General features: G+C 44.5%; 1 protein-coding gene across 5 annotated transcripts in view; it reads right to left on the bottom strand.

Moving 5' to 3' along the window:
• LOC126259180 (cholesterol 7-desaturase nvd) overlaps nucleotides 1-21909 on the bottom strand; it is a 533483-nt gene that overhangs the window by 13296 nt on the left and 498278 nt on the right. For all 5 annotated transcript variants that reach the window (XM_049955752.1, XM_049955753.1, XM_049955756.1 and 2 more), the window contains 5 exons: nucleotides 20245-20417; nucleotides 17174-17369; nucleotides 12107-12301; nucleotides 4187-4365; nucleotides 149-394 (listed from right to left, as the gene is read on the bottom strand). In XM_049955752.1, the coding sequence (XP_049811709.1) occupies nucleotides 149-394; nucleotides 4187-4365; nucleotides 12107-12301; nucleotides 17174-17369; nucleotides 20245-20412 (984 nt within the window). In that variant the 5' untranslated portion in view covers nucleotides 20413-20417. The remainder of the gene's footprint in view (nucleotides 1-148; nucleotides 395-4186; nucleotides 4366-12106; nucleotides 12302-17173; nucleotides 17370-20244; nucleotides 20418-21909) is intronic.

Below are 21909 nucleotides of genomic sequence, written 5' to 3'. Positions count from 1 at the left end.
TTAAGTGGGACAACGTTGACACCTACACTTTAACCGAGCCTCCGGCACACAATGCAGCTTCCTGGTATATTTCGCATTAAGAAATCATTGCCAGAGGTGAAAGAAACGATAGGAGACAGAGTAGATACTGCGGATGTTTGAGGTTTACCTGGTTGGCCTTGACCTTCATGGAGACGATGGGAATCTTGCCGAAGAGGCGCAGCTCGTGGCGTACGTTCATGGTGGCGGTGTGGGTGCGGCCGGGCTGCGTGTTGGGTGCCCAGTCGGCGGCCCACACGTGGCGCGCGAACGACAGCCAGAGGCGCTCGTACGTGCGCAGGTCGGAGCCCGCCAGCAGCGACGGCCCGTGGATGGCGTTCAGGTGCGCTATGTCGCCGCCGTTCTCCGGGATCTCCTGCAACCCGCACCACAGAGGATAGCTGTGTGAGGCAGCGGCAGAAAGCAAGGGGTGCTCATCTGCGACCTGTACTCTGAAGACGACTGCGACCGAATTTTCTAATGTAGAGAAATCGGAAAGCTCGATCTGTTTTCAGAATGAGGTTTTCACTCTGTAGCGGAGTGTGCGCTGATATGACACTTCCTGCGAGCAGGAGAGCCTCTGTGAAGTTTGGAAGGCAGGAGACGAGGTACTGGCAGAAGTAAAGCTGTGAGGACGGGGCGTGAGTCGTGCTCGGGTGGCTCAGTTGGTAGAACACTTGCCCGCGAAAGGCAAAGGTCCCGAGTTCGAGTCTCGCTGCGGCACACAGTTTTAATCTGCCAGGAAGTTTCGATCTTTTTTATTTGGTAAAAACTTTCTAAAGCCAAGAGCGCATAAATATTTCTTTATTTACTCCAGTGATGAAGGTTGCTATACGAGGGCGAGTCCAAGTGACGTGTGTCAGCGGCTTCGGTGACAGTAGAAGATCTAAACTGAGGTGAAAAGCTTAACATCATGGTGTCATTCGTAATACTGTAAACAATAATGTATTGAACTTTGAAATAAAAAAGAAAGTGTCGAAATCCTCGTCGATCACGACACCACCAAAACTGAAGATGATAAAATGATGGCTGGTATCCCGAATTTTTTTCAGTGAAGATTAACAACATCTGTCGTTCTGCCATCGACCACTTTACACTCTGGGACCATTAGAACGTTCAATTAACGCCGAAGAAGAGAAAGAATGAGCAAGAGTTGCTCGCTTCTTCGTACGTTGATTGAGTTTGCCGCAATCTGTTACAGAAATACATAACAAACTGGTCTCTGACAATAAAAGAACTGATAATAAAAGTGGTACATCGTGACGAGGTGTGATAAGGGCTCTTAACTATATTGTCTCTGCCTTGCGACGTATATTTTTATAGCCAACTCAAAAATTTCTCGAAGTGACTGCAGAATGTTTCTACATTAGTGTAGGGCCAGAGAGAGATCAGTTGACAGCTATATTGGAATATGACTGAAGTTCCTCATAATGAGAAATGAGAAGTAGCGATCTGTATGTACATTAGAGAAAAATTTTATAGCCGAGATCGCGTTCAAAACCGTTTCTTATTGACTTCTTTCTATAGGTAACGTTTCAGATCTTTAAAAACAGTTTTGGTTGCACGTCATGTTGCATTATGCATTCATAACTCCTACCATGTTAACATTTTACTGGTGGATATATTGCACTTTCGAAGCAGGTTTGTCACAAGTAAAAATACTTACAGCTAAAATCCACCTGATGGGAGTTGGCATGTCTATCAATGTTGCACTCCTCTAATACACGCCAATTGTTAAAATCCACAATTTATAGTAAACGAGCAGATTCATGCCAGTGTTTACACTTGTATAACGATCGAAGCACTTCGATGTTTAAATACGTATGTTAGCATCAAACATTCCATCTGAAAGACAATTCCTTTTGAACGTGTTGGATGCTACAAGAAAGAGGTTGCGTGTAAGGTAGAACCTTAGTCACAAATTTCTGAGAACCGTCGTTACAACAGTAATCCATGGAGGTATTTACTAGAGGGCGGGAGGCAAGACCGCAGAGGTGAAGGGCGGTCTGGCTCCCCACTGGAGGAGCCTGGGGGCGGCTGTGTGTCGCGGCCGGCCGGCGCAGACCGCACCCGCCTATCTCACCCCAGCTGTGCGGCTGGCTGACGGTTAAAATCCTCACCAGCTTCCTCTCCTCCGCTCCCAACACTGAGGTACAACCCGTTAACAGACCGGTAACAGCTGCTCAGCAAAAGCTACGCACGTATGGTTTACCTCCTATAACGTGAGGCAGGGCGCCGGGGAGAGCAGGAGTGCTCTGCGGGTATCGCGCTCGCTAGGCGCAGAGACCAACAGGATTTCACAAGTACTGTGTTTAGAAGTGCGAGCGTAGACGTAACGCCTGTTAATTTTTTTATGTGAAACTCAAAGATTTTTAAATAACACAAAAGTTATTTACATTTTACGTCTTCGTTCTTCACGTCTAAGTATTTGCAGCCCTCTGCCGCTAGAGGGCTCCAAATTGCAGAGCGTGTAATATGGCGGTGTGTAGCGTCTCGTGTGTCGGAGCGTGAGAAATAGCGCGCTGCAGTCGAGTTTCTGTTTCGAAGAGTTCGTTCACACGTGGAGCACCGACTCCTTCAGCACGACAGAGCCAGACCACAGACGAACGCTGTCACATCTGCAACGATCCGGCACCTCGGGTTCGCAGTCACCGATCATTCTCCGTAAAGTCCCGACTTGGCCCCATACGGTTCCTATCTGTTCCCAAAAGTCAGAGACCAGTTTCGAGGACTTCACTTTGACTGTGATAAAGCGATGTAAGTAGAGGTGAGGTTCTGGCTCCGTCAACCAAGTCAATGACAGTACCAACAAACTGGCCTCGCGTTGGGAGAAATGTGTTCGTCGAAAGGGTGAATATGTTGAGAAATATGTAGAGATGAGGTGTAAAGATGCAGAAGGTTAATAACGTTTGTTTTCTTTAAATAGCTTTAAGGGCTTTCACATAAATTCGGAGGCATTACCCTTCAGCACGCCCTTGTGAGAAGAGGATTTCAGTTTAATTAATTACGTCTGTATTTTATCTACGATCTGCGGTTTGCTGCGCCATTTGCGAAACCCAAGTATGTAAAATCTCTTTGGACCATATATTTCTTCAGCCAGCAATTCGTTCAGGCCTCTGTGTAAAATGAAAGCTGGTGCTTGCATACAAGTAAATCCAAATATTACTCGAAAGCAATATTTTTTTTATTTGTCCTGGTCAAAGGAGACCTGTCATTCATGTGTCAAACGCTGGAAAAAGTCATCAGTGCTTTACTTGTGGCAATTACAACTCTATAAGATAAGAAGCTGCAACTCAGTCACTGATAAAGAAACTGGGCGAGAAAAGAGAGGAAGGGAACTTTTATACGTAAGGTGAAGGTACCAATCAACTACTGAACGACAACACCAATGAACTGAAAGTAAATATTTGATCATTATTTACTTCTTGCCTATGAACTTACGGTTTCACAACCTGATATAACTTCACTGAAATCTGCTGACTGCAATTTCAAACTTAGAGCTGTCACTATTTTTCTGATATTTGTGTGCCTTACAAAATGGTTGAAATGGCTCTGAGCACTATGGGACTTAACATCTGAGGTCATCAGTCCCCTAGAACTTAGAACTACTTAAACCTAACTAATCTAAGGACATCACATACGTCGATGCCCGAGGCAGGATTCGAACCTGCGACCGTAGTGTGTGACTTACAGATCGAGGTAAATAGTAAAACTAAAGGTGAGTCAGCAGAATGTGTAGCTGCGTTATAAAGATTCGAAATATTTCACAGTTTAATCTTTTTTATCTATCACAAGTTCGCGGATGCACGAGATTTAGTATAAAAGTGGTTCCGGTTATAACACGATATGACCAAGAGAGATGTTTCCTTGAAAGATTAGTGAGGATTGATATACGGGCCCGGGGCTAGCGAACTGCACAAAACCGCACCTTTCTTGAAACGCACCCTCCAGAGTTTGGAGATGTGCAGTTCGATTCTAGTAATGAAGAAAAACATTCAAATTTTTTAGGATGCTAGCTTACGAGATGTTCATTTATGGTTTGCAACAACACTTGGTCGTTATTACCAGTGCTTAACTTCTTGCAACTTGATGATTTAACCTCGCTGTATGGAAGCGAGCGTAACAGTGATGAGGCTACAGTGGCTCAGGGGAGGGGGGCGGCACTCACCTCGATGTGGGCGTTGATGAGGAACTCGGAGCGGCCGCGGTAGCGCCAGCTGCCGTCCGCCAGCTGCGGCAGCTGCTCGGGCCGCCAGCTGGGCGGCTCGCCCTCCGCGTGGTACCACACGAACACCAGCCCGTTCACCTCGCAGCTCTCCCAGCGGCGCACCTTGGCGATCTCTGGAACTGCGCGCGCCCAGGCACTCAGGTACGAGTCAGAGCGGAAGGAAATAAGGAAGGAAGGAAGGAAAGTATTGCACGATTTAACTTACAGGCAATAAGGAAACCAAGTCACGAGGCAAAACACTTATCACCGTCTTGAAACATCACTACGATGTAGAACTGGCAGCAGGCTGTTATGTAACAATATGTGGCATAATTCGCAGCACTGCGCAGATGAATGTGAGGCGTAGCGCCGTATACCGATCCTGCCTTGGAGGCGGTTAAGTGGGAGATGTGTCTCACAGCTGGATAGTGACAGATGGTGACGCGAGACTGAATAGGCACGTAGTTTGCGTCTCAGCTGATAGAGGACAATATTGGATAGGGGACTGATTTAGTTTCGATTGTGCCCACTAGAGTGCACTAAAGTAATAGAATGTTTTTCATAAACTGTTCTAGTATTTTCATAAAGTGTTATTATGTGTTTTTGTGTATGTAAAAGTTATAAATGTGTTTTAGCAGTATGAATGATGCGTTAGTGTGGTTTAAGGTTAATATGAAGATAATTGTTTAACGACTTATGTAGTGGGATTTAGTGTGGGAACATTTCGAAGAGGTATGGATGTGGACAAAGGGGATTTTTGTACAATAGATTTGTAAAGTAAGTTTATGGTAAAGGAAAAGTTAATTTAGGTATAAATAACAATAGTAAATAACTTTATGCATAAACAAAACTTCAGCATATTGGATAATTACGTCGGTAAAAAGTGCAGTCGTTAGGTTTACTATTTTGCGATTGGTTATTGATGAAAAGCGCGGATTCACGAGGGAGAATGTTGTTTTGCTATTGGCTGTTGAGTAAACTGACCAATGGTAAAGCAATATTCTTCGCGCGCCTTTCTCTGTTGGCATAGAAGACTTAGAGTATTCTAGAGAAGAGTCGGAGCCTAGCCATGAAACAGATCGGACGTGTCTAGTAGTAGTTCCGATGGAAATGATAAGTTGCCGGATCCAGCAGTGTTTCACACATCAAAAGAGTTGTAAAGTGACGGCATAATTATTCCGATGGGTGCGTAGAAATTTCGGAATTTTAAAATGAATTTTGTGACGAGTAAAGACATAAATTCCGCATGGCGTATTGAGGAGGTCGGTGGCTAAAAACTGTGACTGTATTAGGTACCGACAGACTTAATATTTGGCGAGCATTCTCAACAAAAACAATAGGTTTTTTTTGTAGCTATTACGTTTTCGGGAAATGCAACACCATAAACTTGCTAACGTGAGTGAAAGGGATTGTAAGTGACTGTGTTAAGACTAGCACGGGCTTGGCAGTGATACTTGTTCACCTAAGTTTCAGAATATATTAATTGAGGACAAAATTTCCAACCTTTCATTTCGTGTTTCTCCCGAAACGTAGATTAATAACTTAAATTGCAGCCTGGTTCACGTCGAAGTACAGTAGGTTTCACTCGGCTTCCCTACTGATGATCTGCTGAGACAATGTTCACAGGTAGGTGCAGGTCCGTCGTAAAGGGACGGAAAGAACCGCGCCGCCGCAAGGCTGCGCCTGCTGGATTCGCGGAGTTAGAGCAGCGCTGGCGCGACGCTGTCAGAAAGCCGCCGTTTCGGTTGTGCGTATCCTCGATCACACCGCGAACGACGTTGCCCCACCTGTTGTCCTATCAGCGCGAAGTATCCAACTTGTCCACAAGGAATGGAGCACCACTCGCAGCCAAGTAAAAAGGCGTATCAACAGTGGCCGTGAAAACATCCCGGCTGGCAGGGACCAGCTGCAATGGTACTTTAATTACGTAACCATAACGACATCTCAACTCAACCTCTCGATACCAGCAATATTCTACTGTGTTTCTGTGAAGTAGTTAACATATTTCTGAGACAACATTCAGATTTGATTTCATTAATGCAGAGGTACTTTGATACATCGATATGTTTGTATTGCAATGATATTATTCTTATGTGTATTCTTTCTTTTGTCACTATGATCTTTGATGTACTTGTAACTCGATTTTTGGGCGCGTAAGCGATTATTAGTAGTTAGAGTGTTGGACCTTGAAAAGGTCAACTCTTGGACTTCACGTTGAAAAGACGCATATTGTAGTCAGCTTATAAAATGTGAACTTTAACAGTGAGGAAGATGTTTTCAAGTATGTTTTGTATTGTGAAGCGATGTTTTGTGTGTTACGTGATATTGCAACAAAAGCAATAAAAAGGAAGTGTAACTTAAATTCGGAGTGCTGACTATCTTTTTACATCACCATTGTGCTAACTTTGAAAGGTTTGTTGCCTTTACTGCTTGCTCAATATACAGATTGAATAACATCGGGGAGAGGCTACAACCCTGTCTTACTCCCTTCGCAACCACTGCTTCCCTTTCATGTCCCTCGACTCTTATAACTGCCATCTGGTTTCTGTACAAATTGTAAATAGCCTTTCGCTCCCTGTATTTTACCCCTGCCACCTTCAGAATGTGAAAGAGAGTATTCCAGTTAACGTTGTCAAAAGCTTTCTCTAAGTCTACAAATGCTAGAAACGTAGGTTTGCCTTTTCTTAATCTAGCTTCTAAGATAAGTCGTAAGGTTAGTATTGCCTCACGTGTTCCAACATTTCTACGGAATCCAAACTGATCTTCCCCGAGGTCCGCTTCTACCAGTTTTTTCCATTCGTCTGTAAAGAATTCGCGTTAGTATTTTGCAGCTGTGACTTATTAAACTGATAGTTCGGTAATTCTCACATCTGTCAACACCTGCTTTCTTTGGGATTGGAATTATTATAGTCTTCTTGAAGTCTGAGGGTATTTCGCCTGTTTCATACATCTTGCTCACCAGATGGTAGAGTTTTGTCAGGACTGGCTCTCCCAAGGCCGTCAGTAGTTCCGATGGAATGTTGTCTACACCGGGGGCCTTGTTTCGACTCAGCCTTTCATCTTAGTAATTATATTTTACCAGTCTCAAACGTATTACGTAATCTTTACGGAGGTTATACATTCGCTCTTTTAACCTTTCGTTTATCTTACTACATAACTCGTTGTTCTTGTTTTAGGAGACACGCTACACTCTCCGGTTGTCAGTCTGACTGAAAACTATTAGAAGCTTTATCGTTTAATAATCTTTGGAAATCAATTTACAGCCATGTCAAAATTTAGTTCATCAAATTTTATAAACGATTTCACCTGGATTAACATCGAAACTTGTGTAAATGACTTATCACTTCTTTTTTCGAAGAAGTTATATTCCCCACAAGGAAAAAGCTGAAATTACTTTCTAGAAACTGATCTTAAATAAGAATATTCTTGAAACAAACCAGTTTGTTATTACATTCCCACAGTGTAAGTCAGTTATTAACACCGGTTTACGACAGTCAAGTACAGAAAGGTACTTGTACGTCATGTAGCGTTGATATTGGCGACGATGCTGTTGGTCCACCGTGCATATTGCATAATAATAAGTATTTAATCAGGTGTAACGCTAATATCACAACTGCAGTGATTATGGCGAAACAGCTGCTTCAGAGTTTTGTGCTTTACTTGCTTTTTTTAATCAACCTAGTGTACGACTTGCAACATCGATTTGCATAATAATGCAAAGCCGGCAATGAATCAGTGCACATTATTTCTTTACATTAACTAAGAAGTGTTATAATAATCACGTGTGTGTTTGTTAATGAACAAACTTGTTGGTTCAATTGACGGCATTAGATGCAATGTGAAGAAACCAACTGAGTGTTGTGGATAACATGTAACTGAGCCGTTTTGTATGATGTAGTTTTCGTATATTTTACTAAATCATAACTACATTTCGATGAAGGCAATTTGTCCCACTACCTTACAGTTGTACAGGCGCTGCGTATTTCGATGCTCCTTAGGCAAGAGCCCCTCCACCCCTCCCCCACCCCCACCCGCCCACCATTCTTAAAAACATTCACGAACTCATTGTCTGTCTGCTGCAGCCAGCCTCTCCACTCTGCGCACAATTCAAAGTCCCAGTGCATTAAAGAAGCAGCTGACCCACTTGCTTTCGTCATCCACGTAACTTTTCCGTAAAAAATTTACATGTACGACCAGTCTGTCTCTGTCTAACAGCAAAGCAAATGTACCCTCATTCTGGCAGTTTTACTTCTTTCTCTTTTAGTATCTACTGTTCATTACTAGTGTTTCTGTCACCTTCCTCGTCCCAGCCTTCTCCATCTCCTACTGCCAGTATCCTTAGTTTAAATCTATCCGAGTGTTCGTTTCGTGAACGAATATAAAAATCGTTTCTTTTTCTTCTAAAGCTCCCATAATTTTCTGCTATTTACGTGATACTTATTTTGAATTGTTATATTCCACGTTAAATGTAAGCTTTGTAATAACACACGTGTGTTAATGGACACAATGTTAAATATTTAGAATGGGGGTTAGATTTAAGAGAAGGCCTAGTAACACTAATCTTGATGTATAAACAAATAAAAGGAAATGAAGCTATTAGAGAGTATTTGTTGTGTCTCTTGAAGTGGTCGACAGAGTTTGTGTTAGGTAGTTGACTCTGAGCCTGCATTAACCGAAGTCGTGACAAGATGTTCCTCGAAGGTGAAACTGGTAAGCAGAGTAACGTCGCGGATTTTTTTTTTTTTCGGGTGCAGTTGTATCGAAGCAAGGTATCAGTTACAGGGTGACAATTATTGAACCATACGAAGAAACACGTGAATCTGATACAAACTACGGCGTGCTCACACTTTATTCAACGAGACTACAGATATCGGATTTAGGTTAAGACATGTTCGATATGTGTGCATCATTGGCAATGATGTGGCACAGACGAATAGCGAAATTCTGCATGACCCGGTGAAGTGTCGGAACATCGATGCTGTCGATGACCTCCTGAATGCCTGAATGGCTGTTTCCAGTTAAGCAATGGTTTTGGGGTTATTGCTGTACACTTGTCTTAATATAGCCCCACAAAAAGGAGTCCCACGTCTTCAGATGCGGAGAATATGGCGGTCAATGGAAGTCCTTGCCAGTGGCCTCTGGGTACCCCAGAGTCAGAACGCGGTCCTCAGAGTGCTCCACCAGGACATCAAACACTCTCCTCCTTTGATTGGGTCGAGCTCCGTCTTGCACGAACCACATCTTGTCGAAATCAGGGTCAATTTGGATATTGGGGACGAAATCGTCTTCCAAAACCTTCACGATTCATTCGGTAGGAATAATACTCTCAAATTCTTAGGGTGGCAGGGGTAAAATACAGGGAGCGGAAGGCTATTTACAATTTGTACAGAAATCACATGGCAGTTATAAGAGTCGAGGGACATGAAAGGGACCGGCCGGTGTGGCCGAGCGGTTCTAGGCGCTTCAGTCTGGAACCGCGAGACCGCAACGGTCGCAGGTTCGAATCCTGCCTCGGGCATGGATGTGTGTGATGTCCTTAGGTTAGTTAGGTTTAAGTAGATGTGAGTTCAAGGGGACTGATGGCCTCATATGTTAAGTCCCATAGTGCTCAGAGGCATTTGAACCATTTTTGACATGAAAGGGAAGCATGAAAGGGAGGGAGACAGGGTTGTAGCCTCTCCCAGATGTTATTCATTCTGTATATTGAGCAAGTAGTGAAGGAAACAAAAGATAAATTTGGAGTAGATATTGAAATCCATGGAGAAGAAATAAAAACTTTGAGGTTCGCCGATGACATTGTAATTCTGTCAGAGACAGGAAAGGACTTTGAAGAGCGGTTGAACGGAATGGACAGTGTCTTGAAAGGAGGATATAAGATGAACATCAACAAAAGCAAAACAAAGATAAAGGAATGTAGTCGAATTAAATCGGGTGATGCTGAGGGAATTAGATTAGGAAACGAGACACTTACAGTAGTAAAGGAGTTTTGCTATTTGGGGAGCAAAATAACTTGTGATGGTCGAAGTAGAGAGGATATAAAATGTAGACTCGCAATGGCAAGGAAAGCGTTTGTGAAGAAGAGAAATTTGTTAACATCGAGTTTAGATTTAAGTGTCAGGAAGCCGTTTGTGAAAGTATTTGTATGGAGTGTAGCCATGCATGGATGTGAAAGATGGACGATAACTAGTTTGGACAAGAAGAGAATAGAAGCTTTCGAAACGTGGTGCTACAGAAGAATGCTGAACATTAGATGGGTAGATCAGATAACTAATGAGGAGGTACTGAATAGGATTGGGGAGAAGAGAAGTTTGTGGTACAACTTGACTAGAAGAAGGAATCGGTTGGTAGGACACGTTCTGAGGCATCAAGGGATCACCAATTTAGTATTGGAGGGCAGCGTGGAGGGTAAAAATCGTAGAGGGAGACCAAGAGATCAATACACTAAACAGATTCAAAAGGATGTAGGTTGCAGTAGGTACTGGGAGATGAAGCTTGCACAGGATAGAGTAGCATGGAGAGCTGCATGAAACCAGTCTGAGGACTGAAAACCACAACAACAACATATCCCACGTTAAATGTAAGCTTTCTAATAACAAACGTGTGGATACAATGTTAAATATTTAGAATGGGGCTTAGATGTTAGAAGGCCTAGTAACCCTAATCTTGACGTCGTTGTTGTGGTTTTCAGTCCTCAGACTGGTTTGATGCAGCTCTCCATGCTACTCTATCTTGTGCAAGCTTCTTCACCTCCGTGTACCTACTGCAACCTACATCCTTCTGAATCTGCTTAGTGTATTCATCTCTTGGCCTCCCTCTACGATTTTTATCCTCCACGCTGCCCTCCGATACTAAATTGGTGATCCCTTGATGCCGCAGAACATGTCCTACCAACCGATCCCTTCTTGTGTTCAAGTTGTGGCACAAACTTCTCTTCTCCCCAATCCTATTCAGTACCTCCTCGTTAGTTATGTGATCTACCCACCGAATCTTCAGCATTCTTCTGTAGCACCACGTTTCGAAAGCTTCTATTCTCTTCTTGTCCAAACTATTTATCGTCCACGTTTCACTACCATACATGGCTACACTTCATACAAATACTTTCAGAAATGACTTCCTGACACTTAAATCTATACTCGATGTTAACAAATTTCTCTTCTTCAGAAACGCTTTCCTTGCCATTGCGAGTCTACATTTTATATCCTCTCTACTTCGACCATCATCAGTTATTTTGCTCCCCAAATAGCAAAACTACTTTACTACTTTAAGTGTCTCATTTCCTAATCTTGACGTATAAACAAATAAAAGGAAATGAAGCTATTACCGAATATTTGTTGTGTCTCTTCCAAAACCTTCACGTATCATTCGTTAGGAACATCCCACCCATTATTCTGTGACTGGACATGGCACACCACACAGTCACCCGCTGACTGTGAGACTTCTCGAATCGCAAAGAGTCTTCTCAGTCGCGGAATGCGAATTCTCAGTCCCCAAAAAGCGCCAATTTTGCTTACTGACGAACTCATCTTAATGAAAGTGGGGTTAACCGAACGACGCACATGCTAATCCCACGTCCAACCGTGCAGTTTGAGTGTCCTAACGCAAAGCATTCAGAAGTTATGACGATTTTATTTCACGTAGTTCGATAATTGTCACCCTGTAAGTTTTTCTTCAGTTCTTAGTAGGCTGCTTGTTATTTATAGGGAGTCAGGTATACTACGTCTTCCTAGGTTAAATGCCAGTCCTCTCTTAAGATAATGGCTACTGTAGGAGTTGCTATCATTGCTGGGACCGAGAAGTGCACTTTGTTGGTCTCCTCAGCGCCGCAGCCCGTGTATCGCTGAGAAGATGTGGAAGCGCGCGGCCCTGCCTTCGGCGGCTTACCCTTGTCGGTGTAGGGGATGGAGGCGCAGCGGCCGTCGTCGCCGCGGAAGCGCCAGCCGTGGAAGGGGCACTCGAGGCAGTCTCCGCGCACCGCGCCGCCCACCGCCATGTTGGCGCCCAGGTGCGGGCAGTAGGCGTCCAGCACGTGCACGCGGCCGCCGCCGTCCGCCGCGCGGAACACCGCCAGGTTCTCCCCTGCGACACCACACAGCCACGCCTCCGCTCAGCAGCCTGCCGCGGCCAACACTGTACAGCTCCTAAGACTACGAGGCACTGCAGACGGGGCTCGCAAAGTGGAAACTGACCAAATGGATTGTGTCGGAAAAGATTATTCGATAATCCTCTCGTATCCTGCACACGAGATGCTCTAAAGTATAATGAGTCAAGAGTATTGGTGCGCCAAGCAACGGCCGTGTATCATAAACCACGTGTCAAAGCGATGATGCCAAATGACTCTGCACGCAGAATTCAGTTATGTCGAATTGCCGTTGCCAGAGTACGACTGGACGTGTGTAGCTTACTAGAACAACACAACGAGCGAATGCCACGATCTCTGTAGCGGTGTAGTTAGTACGAATAAATGCTGAGCATATCTACTGGCAAATATGGTTAAGTAGGGCGTTTACTTAACACGCCATATCAGAAAAACACGAATCGCCTTCTGTACGTTATGTGACACAGTTGCTGTCAGAAAATGTGACATCCGATTGTCCTAACTGGAAGCGGATGGGCCGGCCGAAGTGGCCGTGCGGTTAAAGGCGCTGCAGTCTGGAACCGCAAGCCCGCTACGGTCGCAGGTTCGAATCCTGCCTCGGGCATGGATGTTTGTGATGTCCTTAGGTTAGTTAGGTTTAACTAGTTCTAAGTTCTAGGGGACTAATGACCTCAGCAGTTGAGTCCCATGGTACTCAGAGCCATTTTTGAAGCGGATGGGAATCGCGGGTTGCAAAACAGCTAATAAAATGTAACAAACAAACAAAACAGTTCTGTGTAATTTCTATTATGTGCAAGGGTTCAATAGAGCTTCTATGAGTATCGTTTATATTTCACAATAGTCTAAAAAACAAATCCGTAAATTACTGCAATTCTTACCATAATAATATGCAAGGGAGACTCATGTTTCAAAAAATTACTGCAGCACTGACCCTACAGTGCGTGGGATTGTATATTTACTCTGATTTCGTTCTCTTTCGTCTTGGAAAAAAAAGAAAAAAGAGGTTCTGAGCACTATGGGACTTAACATCTGAGGTCATCAGTCCCCTAGAACTTAGAACTACTCTCATCTAACTAACCTAAGGACATCACACACAACCATGCCCGAGGCAGGATTCGAACGTGCGACCGTAGCGGGTCGCGGTTCCAGACTGTAGCGCCTAGAAGCGCTCGGCCACCTCGGCCGGCTTCCGTCTTGCAGTGCTGCTGTACTATTACTACTGAACTTATTTTTTTCTTTCCAGCTGGGACAGCGGCATAGATTACGTCATAGTATGATATTGTGTACTCAATAATTCCAGGTAATCTGCAGACGGTTTAATCACTAATCCTCCTCCTCCACTACAAGCTTGTCTCGGCTCTAGAGCCATTCTCAAGTAAACGTGTACACTTTACGTTTGGTGAGTTTACTTCCGTTTATAAGAGTTGTACAGAAAAGTCAGTTTGCATACATACTTATATCTAGTTGGAATAGATACCCATATTGCATCAATCAGTTGACTGTCGAGTGTCTAATTGTTCCTAGATCGCTATAATCATACAAGTTTTTTTTTTATGGAACGTTTTTGTGAAATACTTTTGACAGTTGGAGTCACAGTTTATTCTCGTTGATACTTTATTTTTACAGTGCAGACTTTGCTAGTTAGTGATATTAGTTACATTTCATTGCTATTACAATTTTATTATCGTTTACACCTACAACTGTCTTTGGTTTTCTGTTTACTGTGATTTTTATTCGTTCTCTTTTTGCAACTGTCAAAAGTACTTCGCGAAAATATTCCATACAATCAAAACTTACTCGAATATAGCAATCTAGCAGAAAATAGACAGTCGACAGTTTACTCACTGATACAATATGGACATCTATTCGAACTAGATGCAAGTATGTATGCAATACACGTACAACTTTTATAAACTTAAGTATACTCACCAAATGTAAAATCTACAGATTTACTTGAGAATGGCGCTATAGCCGAAACAACCTTGAAGGAAAGGAGGAGAAGGACTAATTAAACCATTTGTAGCTTACCTCGAATTATTAACTACAAAATTATTAACTACAAAATTATTAACTACAAAATTATTAACTACGAAATTATTAACTACAAAATTATTAACTACAAAATTATTAACTACAAAATTATTAAAAAAATGGTTCAAATGGCTCTGAGCACTATGGGACTTGACATCTGAGGTCATCAGTCCCCTAGAACTTAGAACTACTTAAACCTAACTAACCTAAGGACATCACACACATCCATGCCCGAGGCAGGATTCGAAACTGCGACCGTAGCGGTCGCACGGTTCCAGACTGAAGCGCCTAGAACCGCTCGGCCACAGCGGCCGGCCTCTGTTGGGACACATTAAAGATCTGGTGTATGAACCGCCTCTACCACGTGATGTAGCAGAGCTCCGGGAGAGAATACGGGAAGCGACTGCCACAGTCGACGATGCCATGCTGGGACGGGTTTGACAAGAATTCGATTACAGTACTGACGTCTGCCGGGTCACTCATGGTTCGCATATCGAGTATTTGTAAAAAAAAAAAAAAAAAGACTTCCAGAGTTTCTCTTCAAAATGCAATATGTATGACATCTGTACAATGTTTAGTTCTTGTGCAATAAATAATTGAAAGTGTTCCCGCACTTTATGTACACCATGTAATTAAGAGTGAAACCTGGCTCGGGTGGAAGCATACGATCATAGAAGCAAAAACATAAGAGTAAAAATGGGCCCACAGGCGAGACGTTTCCGAGAAAATTCCCAACCTGTGGTGACCACTCGGCACGGAGAGAGAGAGAGAGAGAGAGAGAGACCGAGGAGACAAATGGCGGGTGGTTACGGTAATTCTTACTGCAGCATCACTGCTAAGATGTGTAGTGAGTGTAGTTATAAGCATGGTAACTAATATGTTGGCCTTAGCACCTCACGAATGTGCCGTGTGTGTGCTGATAATTCAGCCAGGGCCGGCCGCGGTGGTCTCGCGGTTCTAGGCGCTCAGTCCGGAACCACGCGACTGCTGCAGTTGCAGGTTCGAATCCTGCCTCGGGCATGGATGTGTGTGATGTCCTTAGGTTAGTTAGGTTTAAGTAGTTCTAAGTTCTAGGGGACTAATGACCACAGATGTTGAGTCCCATAGTGCTCAGAGCCATTTGAATTCAGCCAGTCGTAAAAACGTTGCCAGACGGACAACAGCTGCAGTTCCAAAGCCTTCGTGAGTCACGCTTTTTATCTGTGAACAAACACCGGCGTGTTTGCTACACAGTGGTAACGGCATGTTGGAGGCTGTATGCGTGATGACAATCAGTAATCAAAGTAAATAGCAACAAATGAAATGTCCAAGAGAATGTTTATGGACGACGGGCGCATTTACTGACACGTGTGGGATTACGTTAGACCCAAGTTCAGCAGTGAATGAAAGAATAAGCCTTATGAAACTAAAGGAGGATACCTTTACTGTGAAATACAAAAGAAATAAGCAACATGAAGACATTTTGCTGGAGATTGCACGGGTTTACACGGGTGTGAAATCAAAGTCTAGTGCTAGGTGACGTGCTGTACCGTGTAGCTGTAACCTGCCTGAATTCTGCCCGGTGTTGTGTTGACAAAGTGGCCGAGGCTCTGCTGTTGCTACTCTTGGTTGAGCGGCGTCGGAGGGAGGGAGGGCTCTGCGAGTAGCGGCGACTGGTGGCAAACGAGCAGTTGGCGAGCCGGCGGCAGCGGCGGCCGTCCACCATTGATACCCGTTCCGTTGGAGGAGGACGGCGGCGCTGTCTGCTTCGCTCTGCAGAGATGGACCCACAGCTCAGAAGCTGGCTGTGAGACTCGATTCAAGATGGGAGCGGCCTGTTCCGCTGCGCCCAAAATACGATCGGTAGCGACGAAAGAGGTACGGAGACCGTATTTGTCGCGAGTACAAAAACACCTCTTGTGAACGCGAGGGACGCGCTGCGCTTTCCGACCGCAGACACATTCTTTAACGACGTTCACGGTCCGTCCGGTAAACCTCGTATTTCCCAAGTACCGGACGCCATCGGCCGAAGCTCCGCTACACGCCCAGGTAATTCTGTGAGTTTGTACTGGGAAGGTAGGTACCAAAGTTACTCGTTTGAGGGCGATTCTATACGGTCTGAATCGACGTGGCCCTCCCGGTTGCCTCCAAAACGTAGAGCAGAGTTGTTTGGCCTTGTGCGAGCTGTAATTTGCAAGTAGATACAGTCAGCAGGTGGTGTTGAGCTCGGGCAACCGCTAGTAGTCAGATTTTCAGTGGTTTGTGCCTCACGATAGACTTTGTATGTTAGAATGGTAGCGCTCTGGTGTACGCCAATTCCGCGTGTAACATGGCCAGCTTTCTCGCCTGAATGCATCGACGTAAGCGCCGTCTACGACTCTCGGCTGGTTGTCACATTGGTCGGCGGTGTACGTAAGCAGCATTGTCGCGGTCAACGGTTGCAAAGAGAGCGCGCTGTACTCATATTTACTGAGACTGCAACACTAGTTTTACTCGGATGACAGCTGGCTGTACTTAGTGATCGGCTGTAGCCAATAGGATACCGAGAGTAAGGCTTCCGGTAAAAAAGAAAGCACGCAAGTGTTGTGTTAATAAATACAGTACCGAGCAATGAATTAAAATTTGTATCAACGGCGAGATTCGAACCTAGGTCTCCTGCTCCTGGCCTTGTTAGAAATTTTAATTCCCTGCTTCGTGCTGTATTGTAGTAGATAATGTTGAGACTTAATACTTGTATGGGACATGCAATTTCATGTAATTAACAAGCATTGTGAGTTTTGCAAACATTTTTAGAGCTGCAGTATGCTGGAGAAGCGGCGCAGTGCTCGGCCTCGTGTACTCACCCAGCGCGGAGACGTGCTGCACCTGTCCCGGGCGCAGGCGGTCGCCCTCGAGGACGGCGAACCAGCCGTTGGGGTAGACGGGCGGCAGGCGGCCCAGCTTGCGCTGCCGGCGCACCTCCCGCACGGCGTCGCGCCGCCCCCGCCGCCGCCCCCGCGCGCCCTCGCACGCGTACTGGTAGCCCACGTCGCACAGGTCCTGCGGCCCACACACCTCTGCTACAGCTACGCTGCTCTGTCAAGCACCGTACAGTGTATCGGGCCACCTCAGCACTCCCTGCGCGGACTTGCAGCTGCTTCTTCTGACTTTGTAAGCGTGCGCTTACACCTGTGCGCCTTAACGGGGGTAGGACGTCAAACGGGCCGACTTGGAGCAGGAGAGCCATCTCAGGACATTTTAATTTGCAGTGTCTATAGTTTTACAAATAAATTCATGAAACTTTGTCAGCATCACCAGGAAGGATTCAGGATTCACACTCATTGCAGTGGAAGTTCGAAAACATAACAAAATAAAATTTTTACATGCGAAATTTCATCAATTTTTCACTTACTAATGGCTGCATTTGTTTGATATATGTACACTTTTCCTCATAAGTTAGAGAGATTCTTCGATTAATTTTGCACAGCACACATACCATACTCACAGGTGTATGAAACTCTAGAATTTATTTACTTTATGAAAAAACTAATGAACTGTTATATTTTAAACTTCATGTTTAGAAAAAACACAAATTTTATAGTTAATTACCTCAATTTTTACCACAGTTTTTAATAGACTTGGAAAATTCTAGAGTTTCATACACCTTTAAGTATGCTTTGTATGCTGTGCAAAACTCATCGAAGAATCTCTCTTACTTATGAAGAAATGTGTACCTATAGCAACAAATGCTGCCATTAGTAAGTGAAAAAAATGATGAAATTTCACACGTAAAAAAAATTACTTCTTTATGTTTTAGAACTTCCACTGTTATGAGTGTAAATTCTGAATCCTTCCTGGTCATGCTGAGAAAGTTTTATACATTTATTTGTAAAAGTGTAGACAGAGGAAATTGAAATGTTCTGTGGTGCCACTCCTGCTCCAAGCTTGGTAGACGATGACTATCTCCATTTACTCGTACTGGGTACGGATCACACGCTTTACGACCATTTTAGATGACGTCACTCGAGTGCTTTGTAACCAATCTCTTTTCTAGAGTGACTGCATCTTTCCAGTACTCTACCAATGGCCGGAATCTCCCACCTGATTTATCTACGAATGAGGCTATCTGATCACATTCCAGTTCATATCCGTACAAATCATTACTTACAAGTATTTGTCCAAATACGGCTATAATACTAATGAAACGGTGTGATCTGCAGGCTAGGTGTCTGTGTGTGTGTGTGTGTGTGTGTGTGTGTGTGTGTGTGTAACTAAGAAAATAAGTTGTTAAATTACATGGCTTGCTCGACAAGTGCAATGTAGCAAGCTGAAAAGTCATTACAGTATGCTCTCTGAGCAGAAACCAATACATACAAAAAGATACTTGAGACAAAGATAGATGAGTGTTTATTGCAATGCCGAATTCTCTTATTTCGTTGAATTGCAAATAGTAAAAGAACAACCGGCGAGGACTGCACGTCTTTCACATCAACCTTATGGGGACGCGACGACGGGAGGGGGGAACAAGAAACAACACGTCGATGTCCATGTATCGGACTTGTACCTATTCTAAAGAAATTCATCACCCCAAAACATTACGGGTCAAAGGAAGAGATATTTCGTTTTCAGACTTTCCTGACGGTACTGGGGATTTGGTATGTATTCAGTAGAATAATGTTGTACAAATTACATTATACCAAAAGAGTGATGGGCTGAAAAGAAGTGTATTTTAGACCGACTGGTCAGTTCGGATTTTGTGTCCTCGTTCCTACGCATCTCTCACTTTTTTTTTTTTTTTTGTTAACAAAAACTTCACTGGTCAACTGTCGAGGTGTCAGCTAGGGGGCAGCAGCTGCGTCCTGCTACAACGTTCCGACACCCTTCACTCTTCACTTATCGTCCCATGAAACAAAGTGACCGGGAATCTTATCTAAAGTTTTAATTAGGCCGGAGCAGTTCTTCTTCAGTTTTTTCCGCATTTTACATCGATTTCACTTCCATTGTTCGTTTTTACAACGAGGCTGAAATAATTTTAGTGCATCTGGCCACGACTACTATCTGTTTGAGTGTACTCGCTTGACATGCTTGCAATGAAACAATGTTTAAAAGTGTGACAGTGTTAAGAACACTTGTCTCTCACTACGTTAGATTGATGCCGAGGCGAATTGTATACGCGTGCACATGTCTCCTGTTTACTTGCAATGCACACAGGATGCTCAGAAGCATTCTGAAAAGCTCGTAAGGGCGTTGCAGGGTAGCGTGTGCTGCGAAAGAATTGTTAAGGATAAAACTTAGATACGTTGCGCCGTTTCCGAGCTAATTACCATGGAAGTTAGACAGTCAGGACGGTGCTCGCGCAAATTCAAGCGGCTCCCCACATAAAATTAGTGTCAGTTATTCTCACAGCGTAGATGATAGCGCACAGACAGGTCCGCCGTTAGTTCGTGTTTGATCCTTACTATCGCACCACCTCCAGTTTTTGTATCGCTCTCCAGTTCGGTTTGGTTTTAAGAAAACAAACGCTGAACGCGTTTCGCGAAACCGTCTCCAGCGACCCACTTGGTCTGGCACACACAACGTCCTGATTGCCTGACTTCAACGCTAATTATCACGGAGACGACGCAACGTACCTAATATTATTTTCTTAGCAATTATTTCTGAGCACAACTTACACTGTAATACCCTTATAGGCTTTCCAGGCTGTTTCTGACCACCCTGTCTAAATTCTGATCTAGGTCGTAACTGTCAGCCGCGTGTCCGAGCCAATGAATCAGTATGAAACTTTAAAATAATTTCCTAATCCCGAGAATTTGTTCTTCCCTAATTGCTGAACTAGAGCGCTGATTTAGACGTGCAAAAACACGAATCCGAGCAGCTGTGGGACAAATACGGCGAGTCACACTACGACTAGAGGAGCAGCTCGCCGCCCACCTACCTTGGTCCAGTCGATGTTGAGGACGAGGTAGCGCACGAAGAGCCACAGGCCGACCAGGGCGCACAGCGGCTGCACGCAGGCCATCACCAGCGGCGCCGCCTCTGCGCAGGCGCGCGCCGCGAGGCGCACGGCCTCCACGGCCGAAGACACTCCCAGGTCGACGCGCATCTTCCCTGCAAACACACACACAATACCGTTCCGTTGCGAACTGCGTCAAGGCGCGCGCTTTTAAATACTAAGCATTCCGTTTGCGAATTTGTTAGATGGTGACCGTGACAGCTACATCTCCATCCGTACTCCAACTTGCGCTGTGTGACGGATGGTACTGTGTGTACCACTGCCAGTCATTCGCCCCCCCCCCCCCCCCCCAGCCCCACTCCTCACCCTCCAGTCGCGAATGTTGAGCGACAAGAACGACTGTCGGCAGAATCGGTGCGAGCTCGAATGTTTCAAACTTCACCTTCAATGTCTACGTCACCTTCAATGTCTACGTAAAGGTAGCAGGAAGCAGGAGGACACTGCTTGAACCTAGCAGGAAGATACGCTCTCAGAATGTTCACAACAGCTCAAACCGCGATGCGCAGCACCTCTCTTTAAAGCCTCCAACTGAAATCTGACGATGATCACGTTAGCGGCCTTTGACGAAACGTGCTGTCTTCTCAGTCTTACCTAGTACAGGTCCCAGACTGACGAGTAGTATTCATTACTAGGTCGAACGAGGCTTTTTTTTTTTTTTTAAGCTGCTTGCTTCGTAATAGGACTACACTCCCTGAGGATTCTTTCAATGATTATCAGTGTGGCATACAGCTTATCCGCAGCTACTTTTATGTGGTCGTCCTACTTTAAATCGCTCACATCCTGAATGTGACTTCTCCCAGTGATTGTTCATTTCGACTTCGTCCCCAGGTTTCTTGAAACTTAATCCGTTATGAAGTTTGATAACATTTTCCCTCCCGTGCTCGTGCTCTAAGTTACTATCGGGGGCGACGCCGTCAGATAGATTGTCCTAGTAAGGAATGTGGAAACTGACGATTACGAATTAAGTTAAGAAGCTATAAAAAGTTTACGCTGGGAAATTTGTTACCCTTCTGCGGCAGTTCTTTGTAACAGACGGCAAATTGGGAACAAAAGAAATGTATTAAACTGCTAGTTGACTGCGAGCTGTTAAGAATAACATCAACTTAGGAATGGTTCGCCTGGACGGATTCGAACCTGCGACCGTAGCAGCAGCGCGGTTCCGGACTGAAGCGCCTAGAACCGCTCGGCCACAGCGGCGAGCGACATCAGATCAAAGACATTTGTTAACGAGTTTTTTCACTAGATACTCAGGAAAAAAAGGAGAAAGTTTCTTAAAAGGCTACATCACGGTCATCGTTACTGAGCGTCTGCTCTGCATCAGAAGACGACCTGCAAGTATGTAACTGAAGAAGTTGATATGTTGAAAGTGGGAGCAAATGCTTGCGGCGTTAACTTAAAATTTTTGTTTTCCGATTAGCTGCGGAACACATCATTTCACGGATTTTTGGGAGCGGCATTGTCAATGTGTTAATTTATTAATATTGTAAACCGTAAGTTCTGGTCAAAGCGCTGCACGAAATTCGTCTGACTAAAAAGTGAAACGGATCTCAATGCGGGAATTCTAATCGAACAACCTGCGCTGCACGG

The sequence above is a fragment of the Schistocerca nitens genome, chromosome 5 (genome assembly GCF_023898315.1).
Source record: "Schistocerca nitens isolate TAMUIC-IGC-003100 chromosome 5, iqSchNite1.1, whole genome shotgun sequence".
NCBI classification, from domain to species: Eukaryota; Metazoa; Arthropoda; class Insecta; order Orthoptera; family Acrididae; genus Schistocerca; species Schistocerca nitens.
This window is presented reverse-complemented; position numbering and strand designations above follow the sequence as displayed.